Below are 24,639 nucleotides of genomic sequence, written 5' to 3' on the forward strand. Positions count from 1 at the left end.
TGGCCCTGTCGATCGTGATAGGCACAAGCTCTGGTGAGGACATCTCTAGGTAAGTGACAGGACGTGCGCCCACACATTCTTCAGCTCGGCCTCCCTCTCGCCACCTTTAACTACAAAACATAAGGAGAAGGTTTATACATGAAATATCAGATCTTTTTCTGTTACCAGGGATGGAACCCAGAGCGCTTAACCCCTGAGCCCCATCGCAGCCCTTTTTCGTATTTCATTTAGACACAGGGTCTCGCTGAGTTGCTGAGGGCCTCACTAGAGGCTGGCCTCCAACCCGCGATCCTCCTGCCTCGGCCTCCTATGGGGATGGCCTGGTGCAATGTCAGATCTCAGCGTCCTCCTGCGATTTCCAGGTTCTACTCCTCGGGACCCCCAAGCTCCATCAGGGACAAGGATCCGCCCCTTGGGCTCCACACCCTGGCCCCACGGTGCGGCCCTGGCAGTTACTTTAGACGCTCCCCAAAGAGTTGCCCGGATGCAACTCCCCGAGGAGGTGGGTTTCCTGGAGCAGCCAAGACAGGCGACTGCGGCTCCTGGCGCTGCCCTCTGGGCGACCCTTGGTCCCGCCCTTCTCTGTCCCCGCAGGCGCCGGCGACCCCGCTGAGGGGCACCGCTCACCTCGGGCCCGCGCGGGGCGGCGAGGCGGGGTCCAGGCCGGAAACGCGGTCCCTCCCGCCGCCCGCTGCCCCCGAGGCCCGAGGCCCGGGCTGGACCCCGGCGGCGAACGCGCTCCGGGCTCGGCTCCCGGGTCGCCGGGTGCAGGTGTCTCCGTAGCCGCTGTAGGCCCCGCCCCTGCCGCACGTCACCTAGCGCCGGCCCGGCCGTCCCGCCTGGCGACCCGCGTCGCTTCACCCTCGGGCGTCGGAGTCCAGAGGCTCCCGCCGCCCGCGTCGCCTCACTTCACCTCACGTTCGCGCCGCGCTCAGCCCGGACGCCGCGCGCCTGCGCCAGGCCCCGCCCCTGAGCCAGCCCCGCCCCAAAGGGGCGGGCCGTCCGCGTTGATGCGCCGCGGGATTCCGTTCTCTGTGCTCCGCCCCCAGGTCAGCCCCGCCCCAGAGGGCGGGCCTTGCTACCTTTCCCTGTGGCCGCGCCCCTGTGGTTTCCCTTCCCTGGGTTCCCTTCCCGGTGGCCCGTCCCCCAGGGAAGGGCCCTTGCACCCGGGCACCAGGTCACTGTTGGGGGGAAGTCTTCATTTCAGGCCTGACGAGGACAGAACCCGAGCCACCCAGGAGCGCGTCCCGCAGTCACGCGAGGCTGGAGTCCGCTTCCTGATCACCAGGCGAGCTGCTCCTCTGCCACTGGTCCTCCATCATGCCCCCTCGCCTCAAGCCACCAGGAATGGGGCCGGCCTCTATGGACCGAGTCCTCTGAAACCTTGAGCCCCCAACTTTTCCTCCTCTAAAATTGATCAAATCAGGTCTTTTAGTCACAGCAGCGAAAAGTCTTACTACCCCTAGGCAGATGCCAGGTTATCTTCCATGAAAGGGAGGGTTGAGGCCCCAGAGACCACCCCGGAGCTGGTCACCTGCTGTCACTCACTCGGCAAACCTTACTGCTCCTGCCCAGGCCTGGTGCTCGGGCAGCGTGAGTAGAAGATGATACAACATCATAGGGGCAAGGGGGACACAGTCCTCCACCAGGGAGGCCTCTCCAGGGGAAGTGGAGGCCGGGGCAGGAGTCTGCAGAAGTAGTAGTCGTTCAATAAATACATGCTGATTTATTATAGTACTAAGGTCGTTTCTTTGGGGATAAATTGAGGTGTAAACATTTTCTTTTACCCAACTGTGACGCCCTCCCGTCTCAGGCAGCACTGCAAGACCTAGGCCAAGCTAAAATAATCCTCTATTAAAAACAAAAAAAAAGTTACTCCCTAGGAATTCTGGGATAGGGGGTGGAATTTTTTTAAATCCACACGATGGTTCCTGATTGGTCTTGGATACAAAGGCTTGGGAAGGGTCTCCACCTGTTTGATGGGGAAGCAGGATTTTTCGAGTAGTGTTGGGGGAAAGGACCGAATGGGCCCTGGCAGACTGGCCCCTTAGCCCACAGAGGCCAAGATGACGTCTACTGGCAGCTCCTCTGTACTTCTGGCTGTCACCTGCATTGTCACTGTGTCCAAAAGCAGCAGTCGGGAGCGCACGAGGATGTCGTGACCACCACGGAACACGCCTGGAGGGGAAGAGGGGGAGAGGCAGGTGAGGGAGGGGGCGGGCAGAGGGTGGCCTTGGCAGAGGCTGGTCAAGGTGGCTCTGCAGGAGAGCTGGGCTGAGATCCCTGAGCGGAGGCGTGTCCACTCTGAGCTCAGAACTACAAAGCACAGGGAATGATACCAACCGCGTTTCCAGATTTCTCCAGGCCCCGATGGATGAATCGTGGACATGGGACATTTGTACCTCATGTCACAGAGGCTACATCTGACAGCACAGATGGAGGGGACAGCCCCAGCAAGAGAAAACCGCAGAGCAGGTGTCTACAAGACCCAGGGGACCGAGCTACTTCAGTGTGGCCACAAATGATGGGTTTGGGGGCTGTCAGCTGTGCGCGGGCAGCGAAGCAAAGCATCCTCCTTCCGCTGTTTATAAACACTCAGCTAAAAAAAAATCCCATTTCCTTTCCTTTTAAAAAAATTTTTTTCTTTTTTTTTGGTACCAGGGATTGAACTCAGGGGCACTTGACCCCTGAAGCCCCATCCCTAGCCCTATTTTGTATTTTATTCAGAAACAGGGTCTCACTGAGTAGCGCCTCGCCCTTGTGGAGGCTGGGTTTAAAGTCGTGATCCTCCTGCCTCAGCCTCTCAAGCCACTGGGGTTACAGGTGTGTGCCACCGTGCCCGGCCCCCATCTCCTTTTCTTAATTGTTTTAGGTATGATAACTGCATTGGCCTTTTGGCATTGAACACAGGATCATACCGGGTGCAGGTGGTGTATATCCATCATCCCAGCCTCTACCTTGCGATCCTCCTGCCTCAGCCTCCCGAGCTGCTGGGATGACAGGCATACACCACCGTGCCTGGCTGGGGGTCGACACCTCATTACACACCTTTTTACACTTCAGGAATTTTTAATGCAGTAAAAAAAATTTTTTTTTTAGTTGTGGATGGTCTCAATGTCTTTGTTTTTATGAGGTGCTGAGATGGAACCCAGTGCTTCCCTCTTGCAAGGCACGTGCTCTACCACTGAGCCTCGATCCAGCCCCACATGCAGCAGACTGCTGACTCCCCATGTTCACGGGGCGTCTGCAGCCGAGGGTCGGGGTACCCCACCAAGACACAGCTCACCTGCCAGGAGCAGCGCGTGGGTATTCTTGTTCTCCGGGACCCTGTCAGACCTCTCGCAGGGATGCATCCCTAAGAACTTCACGATGTTGCCCACAGCCTCTGGAGGAGAGACCAGGGCATAAAGTCAGGAATCTTTTGTGTGGTTTTGTATGTGTGAGGTTCTGGGGGTCAAATCCAGGGCCTTGCACATGCTAAGGACGCCTTCTACTGGGCCATGTCCCCAGTCCCAAGTCATGTATCTTGTGTCTCTCTCTTTTTTGGATTCCAGGGATGAAACTAAAGGTGCTTCACCCCTGAGCCCCGTCCCCAGCCCTTTTTTCTATTTTATTTAGAGACAGGGTCTCGCTGAGTGGCTTAGGGCCTTGCTAAGTTGCTGAGGCTGGCCTCCAACTTGCGATCCTCCTGCCTCAGCCTCCCGAGTCGTTGGGATTATAGGTATGCTTTTCTTTTTGGCTCTGACACCCTGCTGAGTGGCTTTTAATGAAGGGGCGTTAAAGGTATGAGCTCTAGACATGGTCCTGGATCTTTGGAAGCAAAAGGGATGAACTCTGAAATAACACCCGAGGGTCCTGGAGGGCAGGTACGTCAGGGACGGCATCCTCAGGATTTTACCTTCCAGAGTCTTGATGGTGGACAAGGTGAACGTCTCCTCTTTCTCAAACTCATCCCCTACCTCGTCCCAGGCGGCTTCGAAGTTTACTTTCATGACCTTCTGGATGTGATCGGCGACGGTGACCTCCAGGTCTTCCAGCTGCAGAGGGACAGGTAGAAGTGAGTCGCCCATCCCTGTGGGACAGACACCCGCCCTGTGTCCGTCAGGGCCGCTGCTCTGAACCCTCTCCCAGGTTCCCTGCACCCTGCTCGGCAGGTGCGCCCACCAGGCACCAAGGACACCAAGGGCTCCCGAGACACAGAGCACCTACTGGGTGCCCACAGCCACGAGAACACGCTGACCCCAGGGACCAGCCCACGACACGGGACTCGTCCTAGACTGCTCTCTGTGGGACACGATCTTCGTGTCTCACTGAGTTGCCCACTAAATTGCTGAGGCTGGCCTCCACCTTGCGATCCTCCTGCCTCAGCCTCCTCAGCTGCTGGGAGGACAGGCGTGGGCCACTGCGCCTGGCCAGACCATTCTTTTAATCTACCGAAGCTCAGGGGCAGAACACTTGCCCGGCAGGTGTGAGGCCTTGGGTTCAAATCCCTAGCACCATGAAAAAAAGCCAAAAAAGAGGACTGGGGCGGTGGCTCAGTGGTAGAGCACTTGCCTGGCCTGTGCGAGGCACTGGGTTCGAGTCCCAGCACCACATTAAAAAAAAAAACCGAAATAAACAAAATAAAGGTATTGTGACCATCTCCAACTAAAAAATCAAAGAAAAAAGAAAAACAAAAAAAAAATCCATAAAAGCCAAATCCGCAGGGAGAAGATGGGTCGGACGGTGGCCTCCTCCTTACCACGTACTCGTCCTCGTAGCCTTCTTCATCCGTCTCCCCGGTGGTGGGGTCGCAGTCCTTGACAGTGAACTTCATCATGCAGCTGAACGTGCAGGCCACTGTGGGGAAGCAAGGCTGGGTGGCCAGGATGTCCCCAGGCCACGTGGGGTCAAGGTCCTCCTTAGACAGGGCCGCAGCCTGTCCTCTAGGCTTCTGCTATGTTATCAGTCATGGTGACATGTCACCCACCCCAGCTGGCTGTACTGAATGAAGGTGCCACCTCGTAGGACAGCAGTCACGTCATGTGTCCAAGGCGGAGACAGTGCAGACTGGCTGCGTCCACGTCACGGCCCCCGGCCACTGTCCAAGGTGTGGACAAGGACCGGGTGGCTCCAGAGGATGGAGGGGACTGGGCAGAACTGAGTGTCCGGGGCCACTGGACCTGCCACAGCTCCCTCAGCTACGAGAGGAAAGCAGCGCTCATGTCCCCAGAGGGACAGCGGGGCAAGGACTCCAGCTACGTCCCCGTCACCACCACAACAAATGACCCACACAAACATGTGACACACACATTATATAGACATATTTACATAAATATACATAATAATCCAAATAATAACATTTATAACACATCAACTGGGCCGGGCACAGAGATGCATTCCTGTTAGTCACCCCAGTGCCTTGGGAGGCTGAGGCAGGAGGATCGCAAGTTGGAGGCCAGCCTCAGCCACTTAGTGAGGCCAAAAGCACTAAGTATATCAATAAGTGTAAATAGAAATTTATATAAATAATGTTCATATCATGTAAATATGTTCACATTCATATTATCATTATTTATATGTCATATGATGTATTCCTTATAAATACGATTAAAATAGTATAAATACAACATTGTATTCCTACGTAACGTAAACGTGGTCTATATAATGTCAATATGTAAATAATGTTTTTACGTGACATAAAGGCGTATAATCATGTCAATATAAATCATAACAAAGTGATGACACATTCACATCGTGTTGGTGTGAATACAACCTGTGACAGGAACAGCAGTGACAGTGGGAATCTCACAATGGCTTCTACGTGACGCCTCCCCCCAGCCCCAGGCCGGCCACCGTGGGGCACTCACCGGCCGTGGGCTCGTCCCTGGGCAGGGCCACCAGTGTGTAGCAGGTGCCGGGCTGGTTGTAGGGCAGGCTGCGGGCGGGCACGCAGCACAGCACCTCGTAGGCCTCCGTGGGCTCCATCTGCACAGTGACGTTCTCCAGGGTCTGGTCGTTGAGCGTGTTGGTGCAGTCAAACTGGACAGGGGACAGGGGACAGGGGTCCAGGCCAGGCTGCGGGGAGGCCCCCCATCCTCACCCCCGCCCCGGATCCCTGTCTCTGGCGACCTCAGGAGCTAGAGGGGCCCTGCCACCCAACTGGGGTCCCCAGCAGCTCCAGGGTGGCAGTGCCAGGCCACTCCAGGACCTGGGACCGTGCTGCTCACCTGGAACACCATGTGCTGGGTGAAGGTGTGCTTGGTGCAGCGGACGACGTACTCCGTCTCTGACTCGGTGAGGGCCACTGGCTCGGGCGACGACTTGAAGAGGGGTCCCAGGCCCTGGAACTCGGGCACCGCAGCCAACTGCTCTAAAAGCACAGTCACACCCGCTCAGCCTCGGTGGCCCACACCAGCGTGGGGCGGTTCCTAGTGAATTCTCAGGGCTGATTCTTGGGGACATGCGTGTGGATACTCGATGGGCTCCTGGCACCACCTCCTAGGAATAGTCCCCTCCCCTGTCCTACAAAAGACCTGACAAGAAACAGACCAACTGGGCCGGGCACGGAGGTGTCCTCCTGTCAGTCACCACAATGGCTCGGGAGGCTGAGGCAGGAGGATCGCAAGGTGGAGGCCAGCCTCAGCCACTTAGTGAGGCCAAAAGCAACTCAGCGAGACCCTGTCTCTCAATAAAACATAAGAAGGGGGCTGAGGCTCAGTTGGCAGAGGTCTTGCCTCGCACATGTGGGGCCCTGGGTTCAATCCTGTCACCACATAAAAACAATAAACAAAATAAAGATATTATTATGTCCACATAGAACTAAAAAAATGTCAAATAAATAAATAAAAGGGCTGGGGATGTGGCTCAGTGGTTAAGCACCCCTGGATTCCATCCCTGGTACCAAAAATAAATTAATTAATTAAAAGGGCAAGGCTGGGGCTGGGGATGTGGCTCAGCGGTAGAGCGCTCGCCTGGCACGTGTGAGGCACTGGGTTCGATTCTCAGCTCCACATAAAAATAAATAAGTAAATAAAGATATTGTGTCCACCTAAAAAAAACCTAAAAAATAAATATTAAAAAAAAAAAAAGATGCAAGACTGGAGGAATAGGTGGACGACTAAATAAAACTTGCAGACAATGTGAACAGAGGACCGGGGCTGGGGCTCAGTGGTAGAGCGCTCGCCTAGAACATTCGAGGCCCTGGGTTCGATCCTCAGCACCGCGTAACAGTAAATAAATAAAAGTATTGTGTCCGACTACAACTAACAACTAATTATTTTAAAAAAAAAAAGAAAAAAAATAATGTGAACCGAACACAAACAGAATCCAAAACAAACTACCCAAACAAGGTCCTGTATCTCTGAACCTCAGCTTTGCTCAGTGAGACCTCCTGACCTGGGCTGGGGTCTGGGGACCTGAGCCCTCAGGACTGGGGCAAGCAGCTCTCAGCCAGGTGGATCCGGATCTTAATTTCAGTGCTTCTGTGTTTCCACCTGTGCTAGCTACACTGGGCCAATGACTTTGTCTCTCTGGATTTCTAGTTCCTCAAAAGGGGAGGCTGAGGCAGGAGGATCCCAAGGTGGAGGCCAGCCTCAGCCAAAGCGAGGCCCTAAGCCACTCAGGGAGACCCTGTCTCTAAATAAAATACAAAATAGGGCTGCGGACAGGGCTCAGGGGTTGAGGGCCCCTAGGTTCAGTCCCTAGTCCACCCCTCCCAGAAAAGAAGAGTAGGACAAACAAGTCTCCAAGCCCAGCACTCAGGAGACACCCAGTGAGGTTTCTACTTCTGTTCAGTTCTTAATCCCCCTGAGGAGACTGACCAGGTCCCACGTGATCCACATGGTCAGGCCTTGGGAGGCGCGTGGGCCCACGTTGACCACTGTCGTGGATTTCCTTGGTAGCTCTGCCACTCACCCTGGAAGATCTCCTGCCTGGTGGCGGCCACTTTCTCGGGTTGTTTGACGGCTGCGATGGGGGTGGTCTCTGTAGGCACAAATATACAGGTTAACCCACAGCTCTGGCCACTAGGAGGGGACAGGCCGCAGGGTGCTGACTGCCGTGCTGTCCCTGAGCCTTGTAAAGCCCAACACTTCTGAAAATGTCCAGAGCATGTGAGAAAAAGAGCAAGCATCGACAGGGTGCTATGTATGGCGCATGTCTGTCCTCCCAGCAGCTCAGGAGGCTGAGGCAGGAGGATCACAAGGTAGAGGCCAGCCTCAGCCAAAGCAAGGTCCTAAGCAACTCAGCGAGGCCCTGTCTCTAAACAAAACATAAAATAGGGCTCCGTGGTCAAATGCTCTGAGTTTAATCCCCGGTACCCCCCAAAAAAGCACAGGCCTCACCTGTTCTCTGCTCAGCCGAGGGCGTGGTGGCCAGGGGCACAGACTTGAGGTCGAAAGGTTTTTCCGAAGGTTCCAGAGTGTACTGCTGCAGAGCCCTCTCCAGACCAGGGATGGACACCGTCAGACCTAGAGGCCAGTGGGAGAGAGGTCACTTGTCCTTACAACGTGAGAGAATGTCACCAGGAATCCCCCAAATTACAAACCCTAGAGGGGTCTGGCTCTGAGAAAAATCACTTCATTTGTTTCTTTTTTGGTACCAGAGATGGAACCCAGGGTTGCTTCTCCCCTGAGCTCCAGCCCCATCACTTTTCATTTTTACTTTGAGACAGGGTCTCGCTGAGTTGCTCAGGACCTCACTAACTTGTCGAGGCTGGCCTCCAACTCGCGATCCTCCTGCCTCGGACTCCGGGAGTCCAAGGAGACTCTGGCCTGGGCCTCCCTCGCCTCAGGAAGGTGGAGGGAGGACTCACCGTTCAGGATGTAGCCTGCATTGAGGGCCTTCTGCTTCTGCTCCAGGACATTCAGATAGAAGGTGGCTCGGTCCCTTACTTCATTGTCGTCGTCCATGACACACCTGCAGCCGGGACACGAGGAGCTGCTGACTGGGGATCCGCAGCGCTGGCAGGAAGCACGCTGCAGAGTTTCATCAAGGGGAGGCAGGGGGAGGCGGGTCTCTTAAAGCTCAGACAGCTCAGTCGCCAGAGGTGGTGTCCTGGCAATTCTTGTATAAAGCCATCGAAATGCACAGAGGGGGCCCAGGACAGAGCTCAAGAGTATTAGGCTGGGCACAGCGGCTCATGCCTCTCATCCCAGTGGCTCGGGAGGCTGAGGCAGGAGGATTGCAAGTTGGAGGCCAGCCTCTTCAACTTAGCAAGACCCTAGGCAACTCAGGAAGACCCTGTCTCTAAATAATAAATAAAAAGGGCTGGGGACGGGGCTCGGGAGTTAAGTGCCCCTGGATTCCATCCCCGGCACCAGAAAAAAAGAAATAGATTTGTGGTTGTTTGGATCTAGAAACGCTGAATGAATGAGATGTAGCTATAAGTGGATATAGGTTTTTTGGAAGACGCAATAATTTCTTTCTTTCTTTCTTTCTTTTTTTTTTTTTTTTTTTGGTGGTACTGGGAATTGAATCCAGAGGCACTTTACCGCTTTTTATTTTTTATTTTGACAGGGTCCCCCTAAAGTTGCCAAAACTAGCCTCAAACTTGCAATCCTCCCACCTCAGCCTGCAGAGTAGCTGGAAACAATACAGGTATGCCCCATCACACCCAGCTAAAAAATGTTTTAAATTTAGATGGTGGTTTTAGTTCCACCACTCTGTGAATACGTTAAAAACCATGGACTGACTGATCCATTCATTCATTCATTCACAGGCTGGGGATGGATCCAGGATCTTATTTTTGGGGGGAGGTGGATATTGGGGATTGAATTCAGGGGCCCTCGACCACTGAGCCCCATCCACAGCCCTACTTTGCATTTTATTTAGAGACAGGGTCTTGCTGAGTTGCTTAGGGCCTCGCTTTGGCTGAGGCTGGCTTTGAACTCTCGATCCTCCTGCCTCAGCCTCCAGAGTCACTGGGGTGACAGATGCGCCCCACTGTGCCCGGCTTGAATCCAGCGTGTTCTACAGGCTAGGCAAGTGCTCTATCTCCTCCTTTTTTATACATAAAGACTAGGGGAAGCCGCGTGGGCCTAAGGCAACATGTCACCCAACAGGGTCCCTGGGCCTAGGCTTACCTCTTCAGCAACACCAGGATACTGGGCAACATCTCTTCGTTCTGGGCTCCAAATTTGGCCAGAGCGCTCACAGCACCTGTTGGCACACCCAAAATCACTGCCAATGCTCCCTGGTGAGTCGCCACACGGGCACTCCTGGTCTTCACACAGCAGCGCCCCAGAGGGCCCCAAGGGCCACCAACATGATAAGACGGCTCAGTGGCCCCCAATGCCTACCTACTCAAATGGGGTGACTGTCGCCCAGTGCAGGTTTCCTGAGCTACCATTTATTTTTCTCCTTGGGGACGCTAGGTCTGACCCAGAGGCACTCTAGCCTGAGCCCCAGCCCTGTTTGTTTTGATTTTGAAGCAGGGTCTTGCCGAGGCTCAGAGACTGGGCTTGACCCTGGTTTTCCTGGGATTACAGGCTGATGCCACTGAGCCCAGCACCAGGAACTCTTCCCAAGTGAACTGCGGCACCATCCCAAGAGCTGCCTACAAGTCCCGATTCTCAGATCCCAAATGACCTCCACTTCCTGTTGAGCCTCAGATGACTGCACGTGTGGGGGTGGACTTAGGGACAGCGTGGCGGAGACAAGAAAGCCTGCCCACGGTGGGCTCAAAAAGAATAGAAATCCGGGTTGGGGCTGGGGCTGAGCGGTAGAGCGCCTGCCTGGCATGGGTGAGGCCCTGGGGTGGATTCTCAGCACCATACAAAAATAAATAAAGTCCACTGACAACTAAAAAATCATTAGAAAAGAAAAGATGTTAAAAAAAAAAAAACAGGCGGGTTGAGGCTGGGGGCGTGGCTTCCTGGTTGGGGGCGTGGCTTCATGTTAGGGTGTGGCTTCTTGGTTGGCCCGTGGCTTAGTGGATGGGTGTGGCTTCATGACTAGGGCGTGGCTTAGTGGTTGGGGCATGTCTTAGTGATTAGAGGCGTGTCTTAGTGATTGGGGTGTGGCTTCATGGTTGGGGCGTGGCTTGGTGCTTGGTAGTTGGGGTGTGGCTTAGTGACTAGGGGTGTGTCTTAGTGGTTGGGGGTGTGCCCTCATGGTTGGGATATGTCTTAGTGATTAGGGGTGTATTAGTGATTAGGGGTGTCTTAGTGGTTGGGGGGTGTCTTAGTGGCTGGGGTGTGGCTTAGTGGCTGGGGGTGTGGCTTAATGCTTGGGGCGTGCCTTGGTGCTTGGTAGTTGGGGTGTGGCTTAGTGATTGGGGTGTGGCTTCATGATTAGGGCGTGGCTTAGTGGTTGGGTGTGGCTTAGTGCTTGGGGCACGGCTTGGTGCTTGGTAGTTGGGGTGTGGCTTATGATTGGGGTGTGGCTTCATGACTAGGGCGTGGCTTAGTGGTTGGGGCATGTCTTAGTGATTAGAGGCGTGTCTTAGTGATTGGGGCGTGGCTTGGTGCTTGGTAGTTGGGGTATGGCTTAATGATTAGGGGGTGTGTCTTAGAGGTTGGGGGTGTTCCCTCATGGTTGGGATGTCTTAGTGATTAGGGGTGTATTAGTGATTAGGGGTGTCTTAGTGGTTGGGGGGTGTCTTAGTGGCTGGGATGTGGCTTAGTGGCTGGGGGTGTGGCTTCATGGTTGGGGCGTGGCTTAGGGTTGGGGTATGACTTAGTGGCTGGGGCGTGGCTTACTGATTGGGGTGTGTCTTAGTGGTTGGGGTGTGGCTTTGTGATTGGGGCATGGTTTAGTGGTTGGGGGTGTGGCTTAGTGATTGGGGCGTGCCTTGGTGCTTGGTAGTTGGGGTATGGCTTAGCGGTTGGGGTGTGGCTTAGTGGTTGGGGGTGTGCCCTCATGGTTGGGATATGTCTTAGTGATTAGGGGTATCTTAGTGGCTGGGATGTGGCTTAGTGGTTGGGGGTGTGGCTTTGTGATTGGGGCGTGCCTTGGTGCTTGATAGTTAGGGTGTGGCTTAGTGATTAGGGGTAAGTCTTAGTGGCTGGGATGTGGCTTAGTGGTTGGGGTGTGGCTTAGTGGTTGGGTGTGGCCTAGTGGTTGGGTGTGGCTTAGTGATTAGGGGTAAGTCTTAGTGGCTGGGATGTGGCTTAGTGGTTGGGGTGTGGCTTAGTGGTTGGGTGTGGCCTAGTGGTTGGGTGTGGCTTAGTGATTAGGGACCTAGCTTAGCATTGGGGTTTCTTAGTCTTGGAGTGTCTTAGGGGCGAGTCTTGCTGGTTGGGGCGTGGCCTAGAGTGCCTGCAGGGTGGGCCTGGGCTCCATCCCCAGCACTGCCCAAACCAAGACAAAACGAAAAACAGATGGTCAGGGCTGGGGATGTGGCTCAGGCAGTAGCGCGCTCGCCTGGCATGCGTGCGGCCCGGGGTTCGATCCTCAGCACCACATACCAACAAAGATGTTGTGTCTGCCGAGAACTGAAAAATAAATATTAAAAAATTATCTTCTCTTAAAAAAAAAAAAACAGATGGTCCCTTGTTGAACAGTCCACTTACGTGAACGGAGAAAACTTACGGTATATGAATTTATCTCAGTTATTATTAGAACAAATACAATACCCCAAAGACCAGCGTATTTTGAAACTTGAGACTGAAGTACCACTCACCTTAGATGACAGCTAAGGTCTGTCTTAGGAGATCATGAAAACCAACCAGTTCATGAGACAAGAGCACTTCACCTGTGTGTCCCCACTGGGGTTCAGGTCCTGGGTCACCACCCCACACACGCTGAGGGCCCAGCTCAGCCCGGGCCCAGACCTACCTGCGCGGACCTCCTCATGCTCCAGGACCACCCGGTTGTAGATGAAGCGGATGTACTTGGACGGGTTGTTGGTCTTGGGCCCCTCCTGGCCCAGGAGGTGCAGGATGCGGGTGGCCAGCACGGTGAACTCGCAGTCCTCGATGAACTCGCACAGGTGTGACAGCCCCGTCTCCTTGCTCTCGGCGTTCTCCTCAATGATGCTGATGATGCAGTCCACGATGGCACGCTTGTACTCGAAGCCTCCCTGGTGGGGGCAGGCAGCTGAGCTAGGAGCCCTGGTGCCTCCCCAGGACCAGGGACAAAGGATGCTGGTGCAAATCGACCTTGGAGGCAGGGCACCTGGCTCTCTGGGGCTGCATCTCATTTTTAGGTAAAACAAAAGGTTTGGCCCACGGAGGCCTTCTCCTGGTTTCTATTAGAACTGTCTTCTGACACCTCAATGAAAACTTTTCCTTTTTTGAGTGTGCGTGGGCCTGGGGACTGAACCAGGGGCGCTCACCCCCTGAGCCCCATCCCCAGCCCTTTTTCTGTTTTATTTAGAGACAGGGTCTCATGGAAGTTGCTGAGGCTGGCCTCTAACTTGGGATCCTCCTGCCTCAGCCTCCTGAGCCACTGGGATGACAGACATGAGCCACTGTGTGTGCTTGGCTTATACTCCCCATTCTCCTTCATTCATTCACTTAATTAGTAGTTGGAGTTGGACCCAATATCTTTATTTTATCTATTTCTTTTCTTTTTAATGTGGTGCTGAGGTTCGAACCCAGTGCCTCACACATGCTAGGCGTGCGCTCTGCCTCTGAGCCACAGCCCCAGATTCCCCATTCTCAAAGGGAAAAATAAGGCTTACGGTCAAGGCCCATCAGGAGGACCACAAGTGGGGGTTTATCCTGTCTCGGAGGGGCCAGGCCCACTAGCTGAGGTCATTAGCACGTTTCTCTAACATTCTTGGGAAACCTCAAGACACCCAAGGCGGTGGGTGCGGTATTGCTTGGCCCTTGGTCCCCTGGGGCTGGGTGAAGGCCACTGGTATCTAGAGAGCAGGTCCACTCCATGAGCATTTGTTCTTGCTCCTGTGAAACTCACTGGTTTTGCTGAGACATCAGTGAAATCACTAATTCACCACAGGAACAAAAACACACCCGATATCCCATGATTAATATCCAATTCTACAAGAAATCACCTGTAGATATACACCCAAAGGACTTAAATCAGCTCACTGCAGTGACATGGTCACATCAACGTTTATAACAGCTCAATTCACAATAGCTAAGCTATGGCGCCAACCTAGGTGTCCTCCAGCAGATGGATGGGTAAAGAAAATGAGGTATATACACAATGGAATATTACGCAGCCTTGAAGAAGGATGAAATGATGGCATTTGCTGGTAAATGGATGGAGCTGGAGACGATCATGTTGAGTGAAATAAACCAGTCCCCTAAAACCAAAGGCTGAATGTTCTCTCTGATATGGGGACACTGACCCACAATAAGAGGGGGGAACAGAGAAGTTCACTGGATGAGACGCAGGGGAGTACAGGGAAGGGAGGGGAGGGGACTGGGAGAGACAGGGGAATGAATGAACGTTCCTTTCCCATGTTCACATAGGAACCCACGACCAGGGACACCTCATGGCAGGTCCAGCCACAGGAATGGGGAGTCCCGCCCCGTGTAGGTGGGACATGGCAGAATTCTCCCTGTTGTCACAGGGAGCTAAGGAGAACAAATAAAAAAATCTAAAAAAAAAAAAAAGAAACCACCGTAGAACTCTGGAACAGCCTGGAATATTCCTGCACTCGTCTTCGCCCTTAGAGAACATAACATCTTCCCGCCTCTGCACAAACGTCACCCTGGGGCGTCTCATGCACTGTCAGTGCCAGGCTGGTGAGTCACTACTCATTCCTGTCATCACCAGCAATGGTGCAAGGTGTCATCCACCGGGTGTCGACAGGAGCTTAAAGGGCCGCAGGCAGCAGGAAAACGAGCCGGTGAGCAGGTGGCTCTGAGCACCCGGAGGACCAGGGCCGCAGCCTTACCTCCTCCCGCAGCATGGTGAACAGGAAGTTCATGAGCACAGCATGCTTGCGAGGATACTTCTGACACAGCGCGCTGATGGCCTGGACTACCACCACCTGGGACAGACAGACGGATGGACGGACAGACGTGAGCAGCAGCCCCTACCCCAGCAACTCAGCTGGCCAAGTGCCAACCGGATTTCTTTTTTTTGGTACCAGGGACTGAACCCTGAGCCCCGTCCCCAGCCCTTTTTCTATTTTATTTAGAGACTAAATAAATGGTCGCTCCAAGTTAGTAAGTGGCTGAGGCTGGCCTCCAACTTGCGATCCTCCTGCCTCAGCCTCCAGAGCTGCTTATAATCCCAGCTAAGCTAGGAACCGGACCTCTGGAGTGGGCACTGTCAGGCTCCCAAGCCAGGGTTCTCAAGACTCAAAAAAACCAGGGCAGAAAGGCCCAGAGGTAGGACGTGCGTGTCCCCCAGGGCAAGGCCCCCAAAGGGGGAAGTGTCCACTATTACTGAGCCTCGAGGCTGAAGAGCCATTCAGGAGGCCTGTGGACACAGCGAGCACATGGCGCCTGTCCTCTGAGGCCCGGAGTGTCCAGAGGCTGGGCTACCTTGAACTCGTCCGAGATCTCCGACATGAAGGACGAGATCTGCTTCATGAGGCGGTCGATGCTGCTCTCGCTGCCCGTCTTGAGGAGGGTGGTGATGGCCAGGGTCGCGATGCTCCGGTTCGAGTCCGTTACCAGATTCTCCAGGTCCAGGTTGCAGGCTGTCACGGCTGACGGGTGCTTCATGGCCACCTGTTGGGGGCGCAGAGAGACAGAGACGCAGGACCCGATTCTATTACCTCATTTAAACAGTTTGGCCCAGTCAAGAGATTCTGCGGATGAGCTCACTATCTAGACAAAGGAACTGTGACCCCGGAATCTCACACCCCAGAAAAGGTAACGAGGACCAGGTCTACGCCTTTCCCAAAACACCACCAGCTGGCCAGGCGCTGTGGCCCATGCCTGGCATCCCAGCGGCTCGGGAGGCTGAGGCAGGAGGATCGCAAGGTGGAGGCCAGCCTCCGCCACTTAGCAACTCAGTGAGACCTTGCCTCTCAATAAAATCTAAAAAGGGCTGGGGACGGGGTTCAGGGGTTCAGCACCCCTGGGTTCAATCCTTGGGATCCAAAATAACAAAGCAGCCAGGATCCCACCCTCCCGCCTGGGGATTCTTACCTTATTGAGGGTGCGGACAGCGGCGTAGCGCAGCGCGGCTTTGGGGGAGCTGCAGAAGAGCTGGAGCACTGTGGGGGGATATGGGGTGAAGCCAGGCCACCCTCAGTGCTGGGAAGACCAGGGCAGGGCCTCTCTGGAGGAGGGGACAAGCCCACTTGGGCCCCGGCCCTGGGTGGCAGAGCTGTGAGCAGCTTCCTTGCCCATCAAGAGACAGCCCAGTGGTGCTCTTCACTTATTGAGCACCTGCTGTGTGCAGGCACCAGAGTCGCTGAGGGTCTTAGTCACTGACTGTTCACAACACCAGGGAACAGCTCCTGAGAGAGGTTCCACACATCCTGAGCTCGTCCATTAGGCCTTCTCCATACCAAGGCCACCTGCTTGGCTTCAGAATACACCCGACCCTCATCTTGGCCTCTTTAAGGGAAAGACAGAATCAAAAATAGCCCTCCCAGCCAGGCCTGGTGGCGCACGCCCGCAATCCCAGCCACTCAGGAGGCTGAGGCAGGAGGATCGCAAGGTGGAGGCCAGCCTCAACAACTTGGCAAGCTCCTAAGCAACTCAGGGAGACCCTGTCTCTAAATAAAAATAAAAATAAAAAGGGTTGGGGACGGGGCTGAGTGGCTAAGCACCTTTGGGATCAATCCTCAGAACCAAAAAACCCAGATGTGACCCCAGGCCCTGCCCAACCCCAGAGCGTGGCCGATCTCAGGGTGGCCCTGGCTCCCGCAGGCAGACGTGGGCGGGGGTGGGGGGCCCACCTGACACGGCGGGGGCCAGCTCCTTGGCACTGCAGCCTGGCAGGTTGACAATGGCCGAGGCGGCTTCGTACACCACCATCTCGTGCTTGTTGCGAAGACAGCTCTCGATGAAGTCGAACAGCGGGCTGTCCCGGCTGCGGGTGATAAGGGACAAGAGACAGTTGGGGACGCTGTGGGGGGTTATGAGGGGCACCCCCAGCGGGGAGCAGGGCAGACCTGCCGTCTTCCTCCTCCAGCTGCTTGCCGGCCACGCGGATCATCATGCAGTAGGCGAAGGGCGACTTGAGGCCGTGTCGCGTGAACTTGCTGATCATCTTGCTGACCGCCAGGCGGTCATTCTTGCGCACGTGGTACAGCAGCCCCAGCGCGTGGTACTGAGGACAGAGAGCGAGAGGGGAGGCTGTGACACGGGATGGAAGCGGCGGAGTCACTGCGGGGAAACGGACGGAACCCGAAAGCGTCATGTTAAGTAAAATGACCCCCGAATCAGCAGGTCAAGGGTCCTGGGTGTCACCTTGGATGTAGAAGCCAGAGAGGAAAAGAGAAAAAAGAAGAAAAAGTTGGTGGCAGAGAGCCAGGCATGTGGCGCACAACTGGAATCTCAGAGGTTTGGGAGGCTGAGGCAGGAGGATCGCAAGTTGGAGGCCAGCCTCAGCAACTTAGTGAGACACTGTCTCAAATTTTAAGAATAAAAAGGACAGGGACAGAGCTGTGTGGTAAGCACCCCGGGGCTCAATGCCCAGCCAAAAAAACTAAAACAGAATACAATTGGCGGAGCTAGACTCAATGGTGCCAGCCTGGAGGCTGAGGCAAGAGGATCAGAAATTTGAGGCCAGCAAGACGCTGTCTCAAAATGAAAATAAATAAAAAGGGCTTGGGATGCAGTTCAGTGGTAGAGCACCCTGGGGTTCAGTCCCCAGTACAGAATGAATAAGTTGTTTAGGGCCTCACTAAGTTGCTGAGGCTGGCCTCCAACTTGTAATCCTCCTGCCTCGGCCTCCCTGGCCACTGGGATGACAGGTGGGTACAGTCATCCATTAACCCCAGTCCCCGAGTGGAGCCCTGGATTCTTTCCCAGAGTCCCCCACAAGTTTCCCCACCAGAATGATCTGCTAAACAAGAGTCTGACACCGGGGGCCACCAGGTCAGCCATGGTAAGCATGAGCTCTGGCTGGGAGGGGCTGGGCCACCACCCGAGGACTTTCAGGCTCCTCCCTGGCCCGACTCACCTGGACCATGATGTTGTCGCTGGACGCCGCCTCCTGGGCCTCGTTCACCCAGCGCTTGACCACGTCGAAGCTGCACTTGAGCAGGTGCTGTAGGCGCAGGGCAGGTCAAGGGGCAGGCAGACAGGTGGCCTCCCGGGGTCCTGAACCCCGCCTGCTGCCTGCCCTCCCTCCTCTGTCCCCCGCGGGTCCCTTCCCCTCAATCCCAGGCCCCAGGCTGGCTTCCCGGATGGGCTGGGTTCTGAGGCCCCCCTGCTCCTCCCCGGGGAAGGGCGCCCTCTATGCCTCCCCCTCCCTCCCACAGGGTCCCAGCGCAGCCACACACCAGGGAGGACACCAGGGCAGAGCTGGAGACGCTGGGCACCTTGTCCACGATGGCCTGCTTCATGTAGCGCTCGATGGCTTGCAGCATGGTGCTCTGCGGGCAGGGGACGAGGGAGGGGGACCCTCAGGCAGTGGGCGCAGGGTGGGGGGGGAGGAGTGGGGGCACAGGGGAGGGGCCTGGGATGCAGGGGAGGGGCTTAAGGTGCAAGGGAGGGGCCTAAGATGCAGGGGAGGGGCCTAAGGTGCGGGGGAGGGGCCTAAGGTACAGAGGAGGGGCCTAAGGTGTGGGGGAGGGGCCTAAGGTGTGGGGGAGGGGCCTAAGGTACAGAGGAGGGGCCTAAGGTGTGGGGGAGGAGCCTAAGATGCGGGGGAGGGGCCTAAGGTGCAGGGAGGGGCCTAAGATGCAGGGAGGAGCCTAAGGTGCAGGGGAGGGGCCTAAGGTGCAGGGAGGAGCCTAAGGTGCAGGGGAGGGGCCTAAGGTGCAGGGAGGAGCCTAAGGTGCAGGGGAGGGGCCTAAGGTGCAGGGGAGGGGCCTAAGGTGCAGGGAGGAGCCTAAGGTGCAGGGGAGGGGCCTAAGGTGCAGGGAGGGGCCTAAGATGCAGGGAGGAGCCTAAGGTGCAGGGGAGGGGCCTGGGGTGTAAGGGGAGGGACTAAGTGAGAGGAAGGGCATGGGGTACATAGGAGGAGTGGAGGGTTTGGGGGAGGATTGTGGGGTGCAGAGGAAGACTGTGGGGTGCAGAGAAGAGCGTCCCCAGGTTCTCCTGCCCCCAGCCCTGGCTCATGGACCTGGGGGCCGCCTGGGAGGTGGCCCGGGGTGAGGAGGAGGGACTCACATCCGTGATCTGGCAGAGGGCCCGCACGGCCGGGCCGCGGTAGTTGTCCTCCTTCCCGGTCATGTCTTTGGTGAGGCTGCAGGAAGAGAGGGCACTGCTGAGACGCGGGGAGCCCGGCCTGTCCCTCCCTTGGAGTTCCCCTGTCACCATGCTCGCTTGCATGACAAGAGTCCCAGGCTTAGGGCCACCCTCTGTTCCTTTCTGGCTTTGGTCCCAGGGATGGAACCCAGAGGCGCTAACCACTGAGCCACACCCCAGGCCTTTTTTATTTCATTTGGAGACAGGGGCTCGCTGAGCTGCTTAGAGCCTTGCTAAGTGGTTGAGGCCGGCCTCCATCTTGCCATCCTCCCGCCTCAGCCTCCCGAGGTCTAGGATGACAGACGTGGGCCACTGCACTGACATCACCAAGACATTTCTGTGGCTTCCTAGTTAACAGATCGGAGCAGCCCAAAGACCAGGCCCCTTTGGTTCTATTTTTGCTTTTGAGATGGGGGTCTTGCTAAACTGCCCAAGTTGACCTTGAACCTGTGACTCTCTGACCTCAGCCTCCTGAGGAACTGGGATAATGGGTCCCTAGGCCTTTGCATGTGTTGCTCTCTCAGCCTGGACGGGAATCCTGCTGCACCTCCGCCTCTGGTCTTTTCCCCAGCGGTTCTGCAGAAGAACCCAGGGCCTGCACACGCTGGGCAAGAGATCGCCACTGAGCTATGTCCCCAGCCTCTGTCCTGCTCTTTCTTTCTCATCCTTTAAGACCCCACTCGGGGTAATCCCACAGATGCTGGAGGCTGCGGCAGGAGGACTGCAAGTTTGAGGCCAGCCTCTGCAATTGAGCAAGACCCTGTCTCAAAATAAAGAAAAAAAAAAAAACCTCACTTAGATGGGTCTAAATGATTTTTCTGGTCCAAAATCAAGCTGGTGCCCTCCTGATCTGCCCCCGCAGTCCAGCATACTCCCCAGAACAAGCCTTTCTACACCTTACCTTAATGGCCTGACTCCCTGGCTGTCACCCTGTCGATTCCAAGGCTACAAGAGGCCAGAGGTGTCCTTTTTTGATACTAGGCACTGAACCCAGGAATGCTCTACCCCCCAATGAAGGACATTCCGTGTCCTTTTTTCAATTATGAGACAAGTTCCCGCTAACTTGCTTATGGCTTCTCTAAGTGGCTGAGGCTGGCCTCCACCTTGCGATCCTCCTGCCTCAGCCTCCAGACCTTTCTTGCTCCATGATGTCCTGCCTCCCCTCGGCCCAGGAGCGGAGCCACCATGTGTGGATTGGGACCTCGGACACCCTGAGCCCCAAGTCCACTTGTCGTCCCCCGACTGCCCTGAGCCCTGCCTGCTGGTGACGATGATGACGTCCTCGGCGATGCAGGACATCTCCTTGATGGTCAGGTAGCACATCCGACGCAGCGTGGGCTGGAAAAGAGGCGGGAAAAGCCCATCGGACACCATGACAGTCCATCCGTTCCAGCGGCCACCAGGAAAGTGGGGGTAGGGGTGGGGTGGGGGGGGGTGACACACGACACATGAGGCGACACTCACATCGTTGGACTGAAAGAGTTTGGTCATGGCGAAGAAGGCCTCTGTGGCCTCGGTGGTCCCCAGGTGCTCCCCCTGTGGTCACCAAGAGAGCAGCCTCAGCTGGGGACAGAGGGCTCTTCCGGGCACCAGCTGGCCCCTGCCCCAGACCTGAGTCCCCAGCCCTGTGCCCTCAGGGACTCTGTGGCAGACACACTTCACAATCGGGGACTGGGGGACCCGAGCTGGGTCGCTGGCTCACGCCACGGAGACCGTCAGAGGCCCAGGGTCCCCGCTGACCTGCGCCCAGGTCCCCCACGTGCCCGGCCCGTTACCTGGTTGATGAGGTAGAGGATCTTGGTGAGGATGTGGGCACATTTCCGAGGGTTGATGGGGGTTTCGTTAAAGACCCGGGCCTAGGAAGAAGCCACCAAGGACATGACCTTCTGGCCCAGGTCACATCCCTTCCGCTGGCCACTCTCAAGGGCGTTTGTGGTTTGAGAAGTCACGGGATAAACGCCCGAGTCAACGAGAAGAAAAAAAGTTCTGTTTCTTTTTCGTTTTTTTTCGGGGACCAGGGACTGAACCCAGGGGTGCTCAACCCACTGAGCCCCGTCCCCAGCCCCTTTTTCTATTTTATTTAGAGACAGGGTCTCCCTGAGCTGCTCAGGGCCTTGCTAAGTGGATGAGGCTGGCCTCCACCTTGCGGTCCTCCTGCCTCAGCCTCCTGAGCCACTGAGATTGCAGGCAACCTTGCCTGGCCAAGATACCTCTGGGGACTGAACCCAGGGGCGCTGAACCCCTGAGCCCCATCCCCAGCCCTTTTTCTATTTTATTTAGAGACAGGGTCTCGCTGAGTGGCTTAGGGGCTAAGTGGCTGAGGCTGGCCTCTACCTTGCGATCCTCCTGCCTCAGCCTCCTGAGCCGTGGTGATTTTACAAAGGCATGAACCACCGTGCCCTGCCCCCACGGCCCCTTAAACCAGGACTTGGGTCTGTGTTTTCCGAGTGCGTCAATGACATTCACAGAGGTCCCAATGACACTTGCCTCCTGCAGTACTGCGCTCTTCTCGAGGTGCTGGAAAGGGTTGGAGCCTCCACCTAGAGTCAAGGAGGACAGAGAATCACTTCCAGGTTATGACCCTGATTTCAGATCATTCCAGACAGCGAGGCTCAGGGGTGTCCGCCTGGAACCCCGGCCACTCAGGCAGAGTTTAAGGTCACCTGAGCCGAGTGCCATTTCAAGACAAAATAATAACGATAACAAGGGCTGAGGCCAGGCCCAGTGGCACCCGCCTGGGATCCCAGTGTCTGGGGAGGCTGAGGCAGGAGGATCTCGAGTACAGAGGCAGCCTCAGCAACTCAGGAAGACCCAGTCACTAAAAAAAAAAACTGTAGGAGGGCTGGGGACAGGGCTCAGTGGTTAGGCACCCACCCCTGGGTTCAATCCCTGGTACCGAAAAAAGGTGGGGGGCCTAGGTTTGTCACTCAGAAGGAGAGCACTTGCCTGGCACGCGCAAAGCCCTGGGCTCAACTCCTGGTGCCAAAGCCACAGAAAAATCCCTCCTGATAAAGGGAAGGGACAGCTGTCCTTGTCATCTACAAAGCAAAGCCACAGGTCCCCCAACCTGTCTCCAGGTCCCATCACTGTCCTGCGAGGGACTCTACTCTGCCCAAACCACTCGCCCAAGTCGCCCAGAGCAGAGAGGAGATGCCTCAGAAAACTGGGAATGGAGCCACCATGGGACCCAGCTGTCCCACTCCGTGGTTTATACCCAAAGGACTTAAAATCAGCACAGGACAGGGACAAAGCCACCTCAGTGTTTACAGCAGCTCAATTCACAATAGCTCAACTGTGGAGCCAACCTAGGAGCCCTTCAACAGATGGATGGACAAAGATAACATGGTCCGTGCACACAGTGGAATATTACTCAGCCATAAACAATGAAATCATGCCATTTGCCTATAAATGAAAGGATCCTGCTACGTGAACTAAGCCAGACTCAAAGAGCCAAAGGTGGAATGGTCCCTCTGATGTGCAGATGCTGACGTTCATTAGATCAGACAAAGGGAAGGTAGAAGGGATGCGAATAGGAAAGACAACAGGATGAACTGGACATGATCTTTCTTTTGGGGGGTACCACGGATTGAACTCAGGAAGGCCCTGGACCCCTGAGCCCCATCCCCAGCCCTATTTTGCATTTTATTGAGAGACAGGGTCTTGCTGAGTTGCTGAGCACCTCGCTTTGGCTGAGGCTGGCCTCCAATTTGCGATCCTCCGGCCTCAGCCTCCGGAGAGCTACGGAGATGGGCAGAATAAAGAAAAGTCCACGGAGTGGCACGGTGGATGGCGCAGGCCTGTCATCCCAGGCCTACAGGAGGCTGAGGCCGGAGGATCGCAAGGTGGAGGCCGGCCTCTGTAACTCAGCGAGACCCTGTCTCTGAATAATAAATAAAAAGGGGCCGGGGACGGGGCTGGGGGTGAGCGCCCCTGGGTTCCCTCCCTGACCCCGAAAAAAAAAATATGTAAAGAGCAAATTGGACAAATGACAAGAAAGGGTCCCCGAGCGCGCGACGGGCCGGCGCCCTGAGCCTCGGGACGCGGACAGGCCGCAGCGGGGGCAGCGGGGCCCGGGCACCGACCGGAGAGCGACGGGAGGCCCCGGCCGCGGCCTCCGACGGGCAGCGCGGCCCCGACCCCGGGCACAGGGCGCGCTCGGCCCCGGGCGCCCCGCAGTGACCCGGGAACGGGGGACGCTGCGCAGGGCCCGGCCTCACTCACCCGACTCCTCGTCCTTCTTGTCGAATTTCTTCAACATGGTCGCGGCCGGCGCGGGCGCCACGCAGCAGCGGGACGGGGACCGGGCGGGGACCGGGCGGGGACCGGGCGGCTCGGAGCAGCGGTCCGGCGGCCGTTCCACAGGCCACTTCCGGGCTGCGCTCGGCCACGTCGCCCGCCGCTCTGCGCAGGCGCATCGCGCAGGCGCAGGCGCACCGCGCACTCCGCGCCTGCGCACAATTGCGCTGCCGCCGCCGCCGCCGCCGCCGTGGACTGCGTTAACCCCTTCGGCGCCGCAGCTTGGCGGGTGGAGGAGCCGCGGAGGGAAGCGGGACGGGGAGGTCCCGGGGGACGTGGGCCCAGGCTGAGCCGCGCTGCGTCCCTGCGCCTCGATCCCCGCTGAAGTGCACCGCGGGATTTTCTTTGCGACCTTGAATTGCCATCAAACACTCTGTTTTTGCTTTAATATTATTTAAAGTTTAATATATTAATGTATTTAAAATTATTATTATTATTATTATTAGGCACCAGGGATTGAACCCAGGGTGCTTAATCCCTGAGCCCCGTCCCCAGCCCCTTTTTATATCTTATTTAGAGACAGGGTCTCGCTGAGTGGCTCAGGGCCTCACTAAGTGGCTGAGGCTGGCCTCCAACCTGCGATCCTCCTGCCTCAGCCTCCCAAGGCACCGGGATTGCAGGCCCTCTCCCAAGCGTGTCTGCTTTTATTGTCTTTTATGCACGGTCGAGGATTACAGTAGACTGTAGTAGTTGCTCAGTAAGTCCTTGTTGAACGAACGAATGCGTGGGATTGCTCTTATCTGCATCTGGTGCAAATTGTTTTATACTTTTTTTGGGGGGGGGCACTGGATATTGAACCCAGGAGCGCTTAACCCCTGAGCCCCATCCCCAGCCCCCCGATTTTGTATTTTATTTAGAGACAGGGTCTCACTGAGCTGCTTAGGGACTCTCTTTTGCTGAGGCTGGCTTTGAAGTCGAGATCCTCCTGCCTCAGCCTCCAGAGCTGCTGGGATTGCAGGCGTGTGCCCTCTATCGAAATATATAACATATAATCATAGAATTCTATTATAGTTATGGTAATTAGCACTCTATTGCTATTCTATTAGACTATAATTGAATTATTTGTTACTATTTTATTTTTCTAATAGTCAATTTTGTTATGGTAAATGGTAGGAACTGGAGACTA

General features: G+C 55.9%; 2 protein-coding genes across 7 annotated transcripts in view; both read right to left on the minus strand.

The window, feature by feature from the left end:
• The window catches only part of Hmces (5-hydroxymethylcytosine binding, ES cell specific), a 12,472-nt gene extending 11,495 nt beyond the window's left edge, over positions 1–977 (minus strand). For 3 of the 5 annotated variants that reach the window (XR_013431496.1, XR_013431497.1, XM_078033907.1), the window contains exons 1-2: positions 816–977; positions 1–110 (exon numbers count right to left, since the gene is read on the minus strand). Coding sequence is in view for 2 of the 5 variants with exons in the window: in XM_078033907.1 (XP_077890033.1) it covers positions 1–77 (77 nt within the window). In the remaining 3 variants the exon portion in view is untranslated. Of the gene's footprint in view, positions 111–627; positions 788–815 lie in introns of those variants that run through there. The other 2 variants (XM_078033908.1, XM_078033909.1) reach the window with 2 other exon arrangements.
• A 729-nt stretch (positions 978–1,706) lies between these two features.
• On the minus strand, positions 1,707–23,620 carry Copg1 (coat protein complex I subunit gamma 1). Of its 2 annotated transcripts, XM_005340447.5 has the most exons (24): positions 23,439–23,620; positions 21,705–21,757; positions 20,993–21,073; positions 20,682–20,753; positions 20,476–20,555; positions 19,140–19,215; positions 18,308–18,400; positions 17,986–18,072; positions 16,973–17,130; positions 16,757–16,890; positions 15,999–16,066; positions 15,387–15,575; positions 14,792–14,887; positions 12,760–13,003; positions 10,065–10,140; positions 8,795–8,898; positions 8,325–8,450; positions 7,897–7,965; positions 6,210–6,352; positions 5,850–6,021; positions 4,742–4,839; positions 3,899–4,037; positions 3,287–3,385; positions 1,707–2,178 (listed from the first exon to the last, which is right to left on the minus strand). In XM_005340447.5, the coding sequence occupies exons 1-24, from the start codon at positions 23,473–23,475 to the stop codon at positions 2,048–2,050; spliced, it is 2,625 nt and encodes an 874-aa protein (XP_005340504.2). In that variant the 5' UTR covers positions 23,476–23,620; the 3' UTR covers positions 1,707–2,047. The 2 variants fall into 2 exon arrangements, with proteins under 2 accessions (XP_005340504.2, XP_077890032.1); XM_078033906.1 differs by lacking the exon at positions 21,705–21,757 and having other exon boundaries at positions 23,439–23,609.
• Positions 23,621–24,639: the final 1,019 nt, after the last annotated feature.

The sequence above is a fragment of the Ictidomys tridecemlineatus genome, chromosome 16 (genome assembly GCF_052094955.1).
Source record: "Ictidomys tridecemlineatus isolate mIctTri1 chromosome 16, mIctTri1.hap1, whole genome shotgun sequence".
Taxonomy (NCBI): Eukaryota; Metazoa; Chordata; class Mammalia; order Rodentia; family Sciuridae; genus Ictidomys; species Ictidomys tridecemlineatus.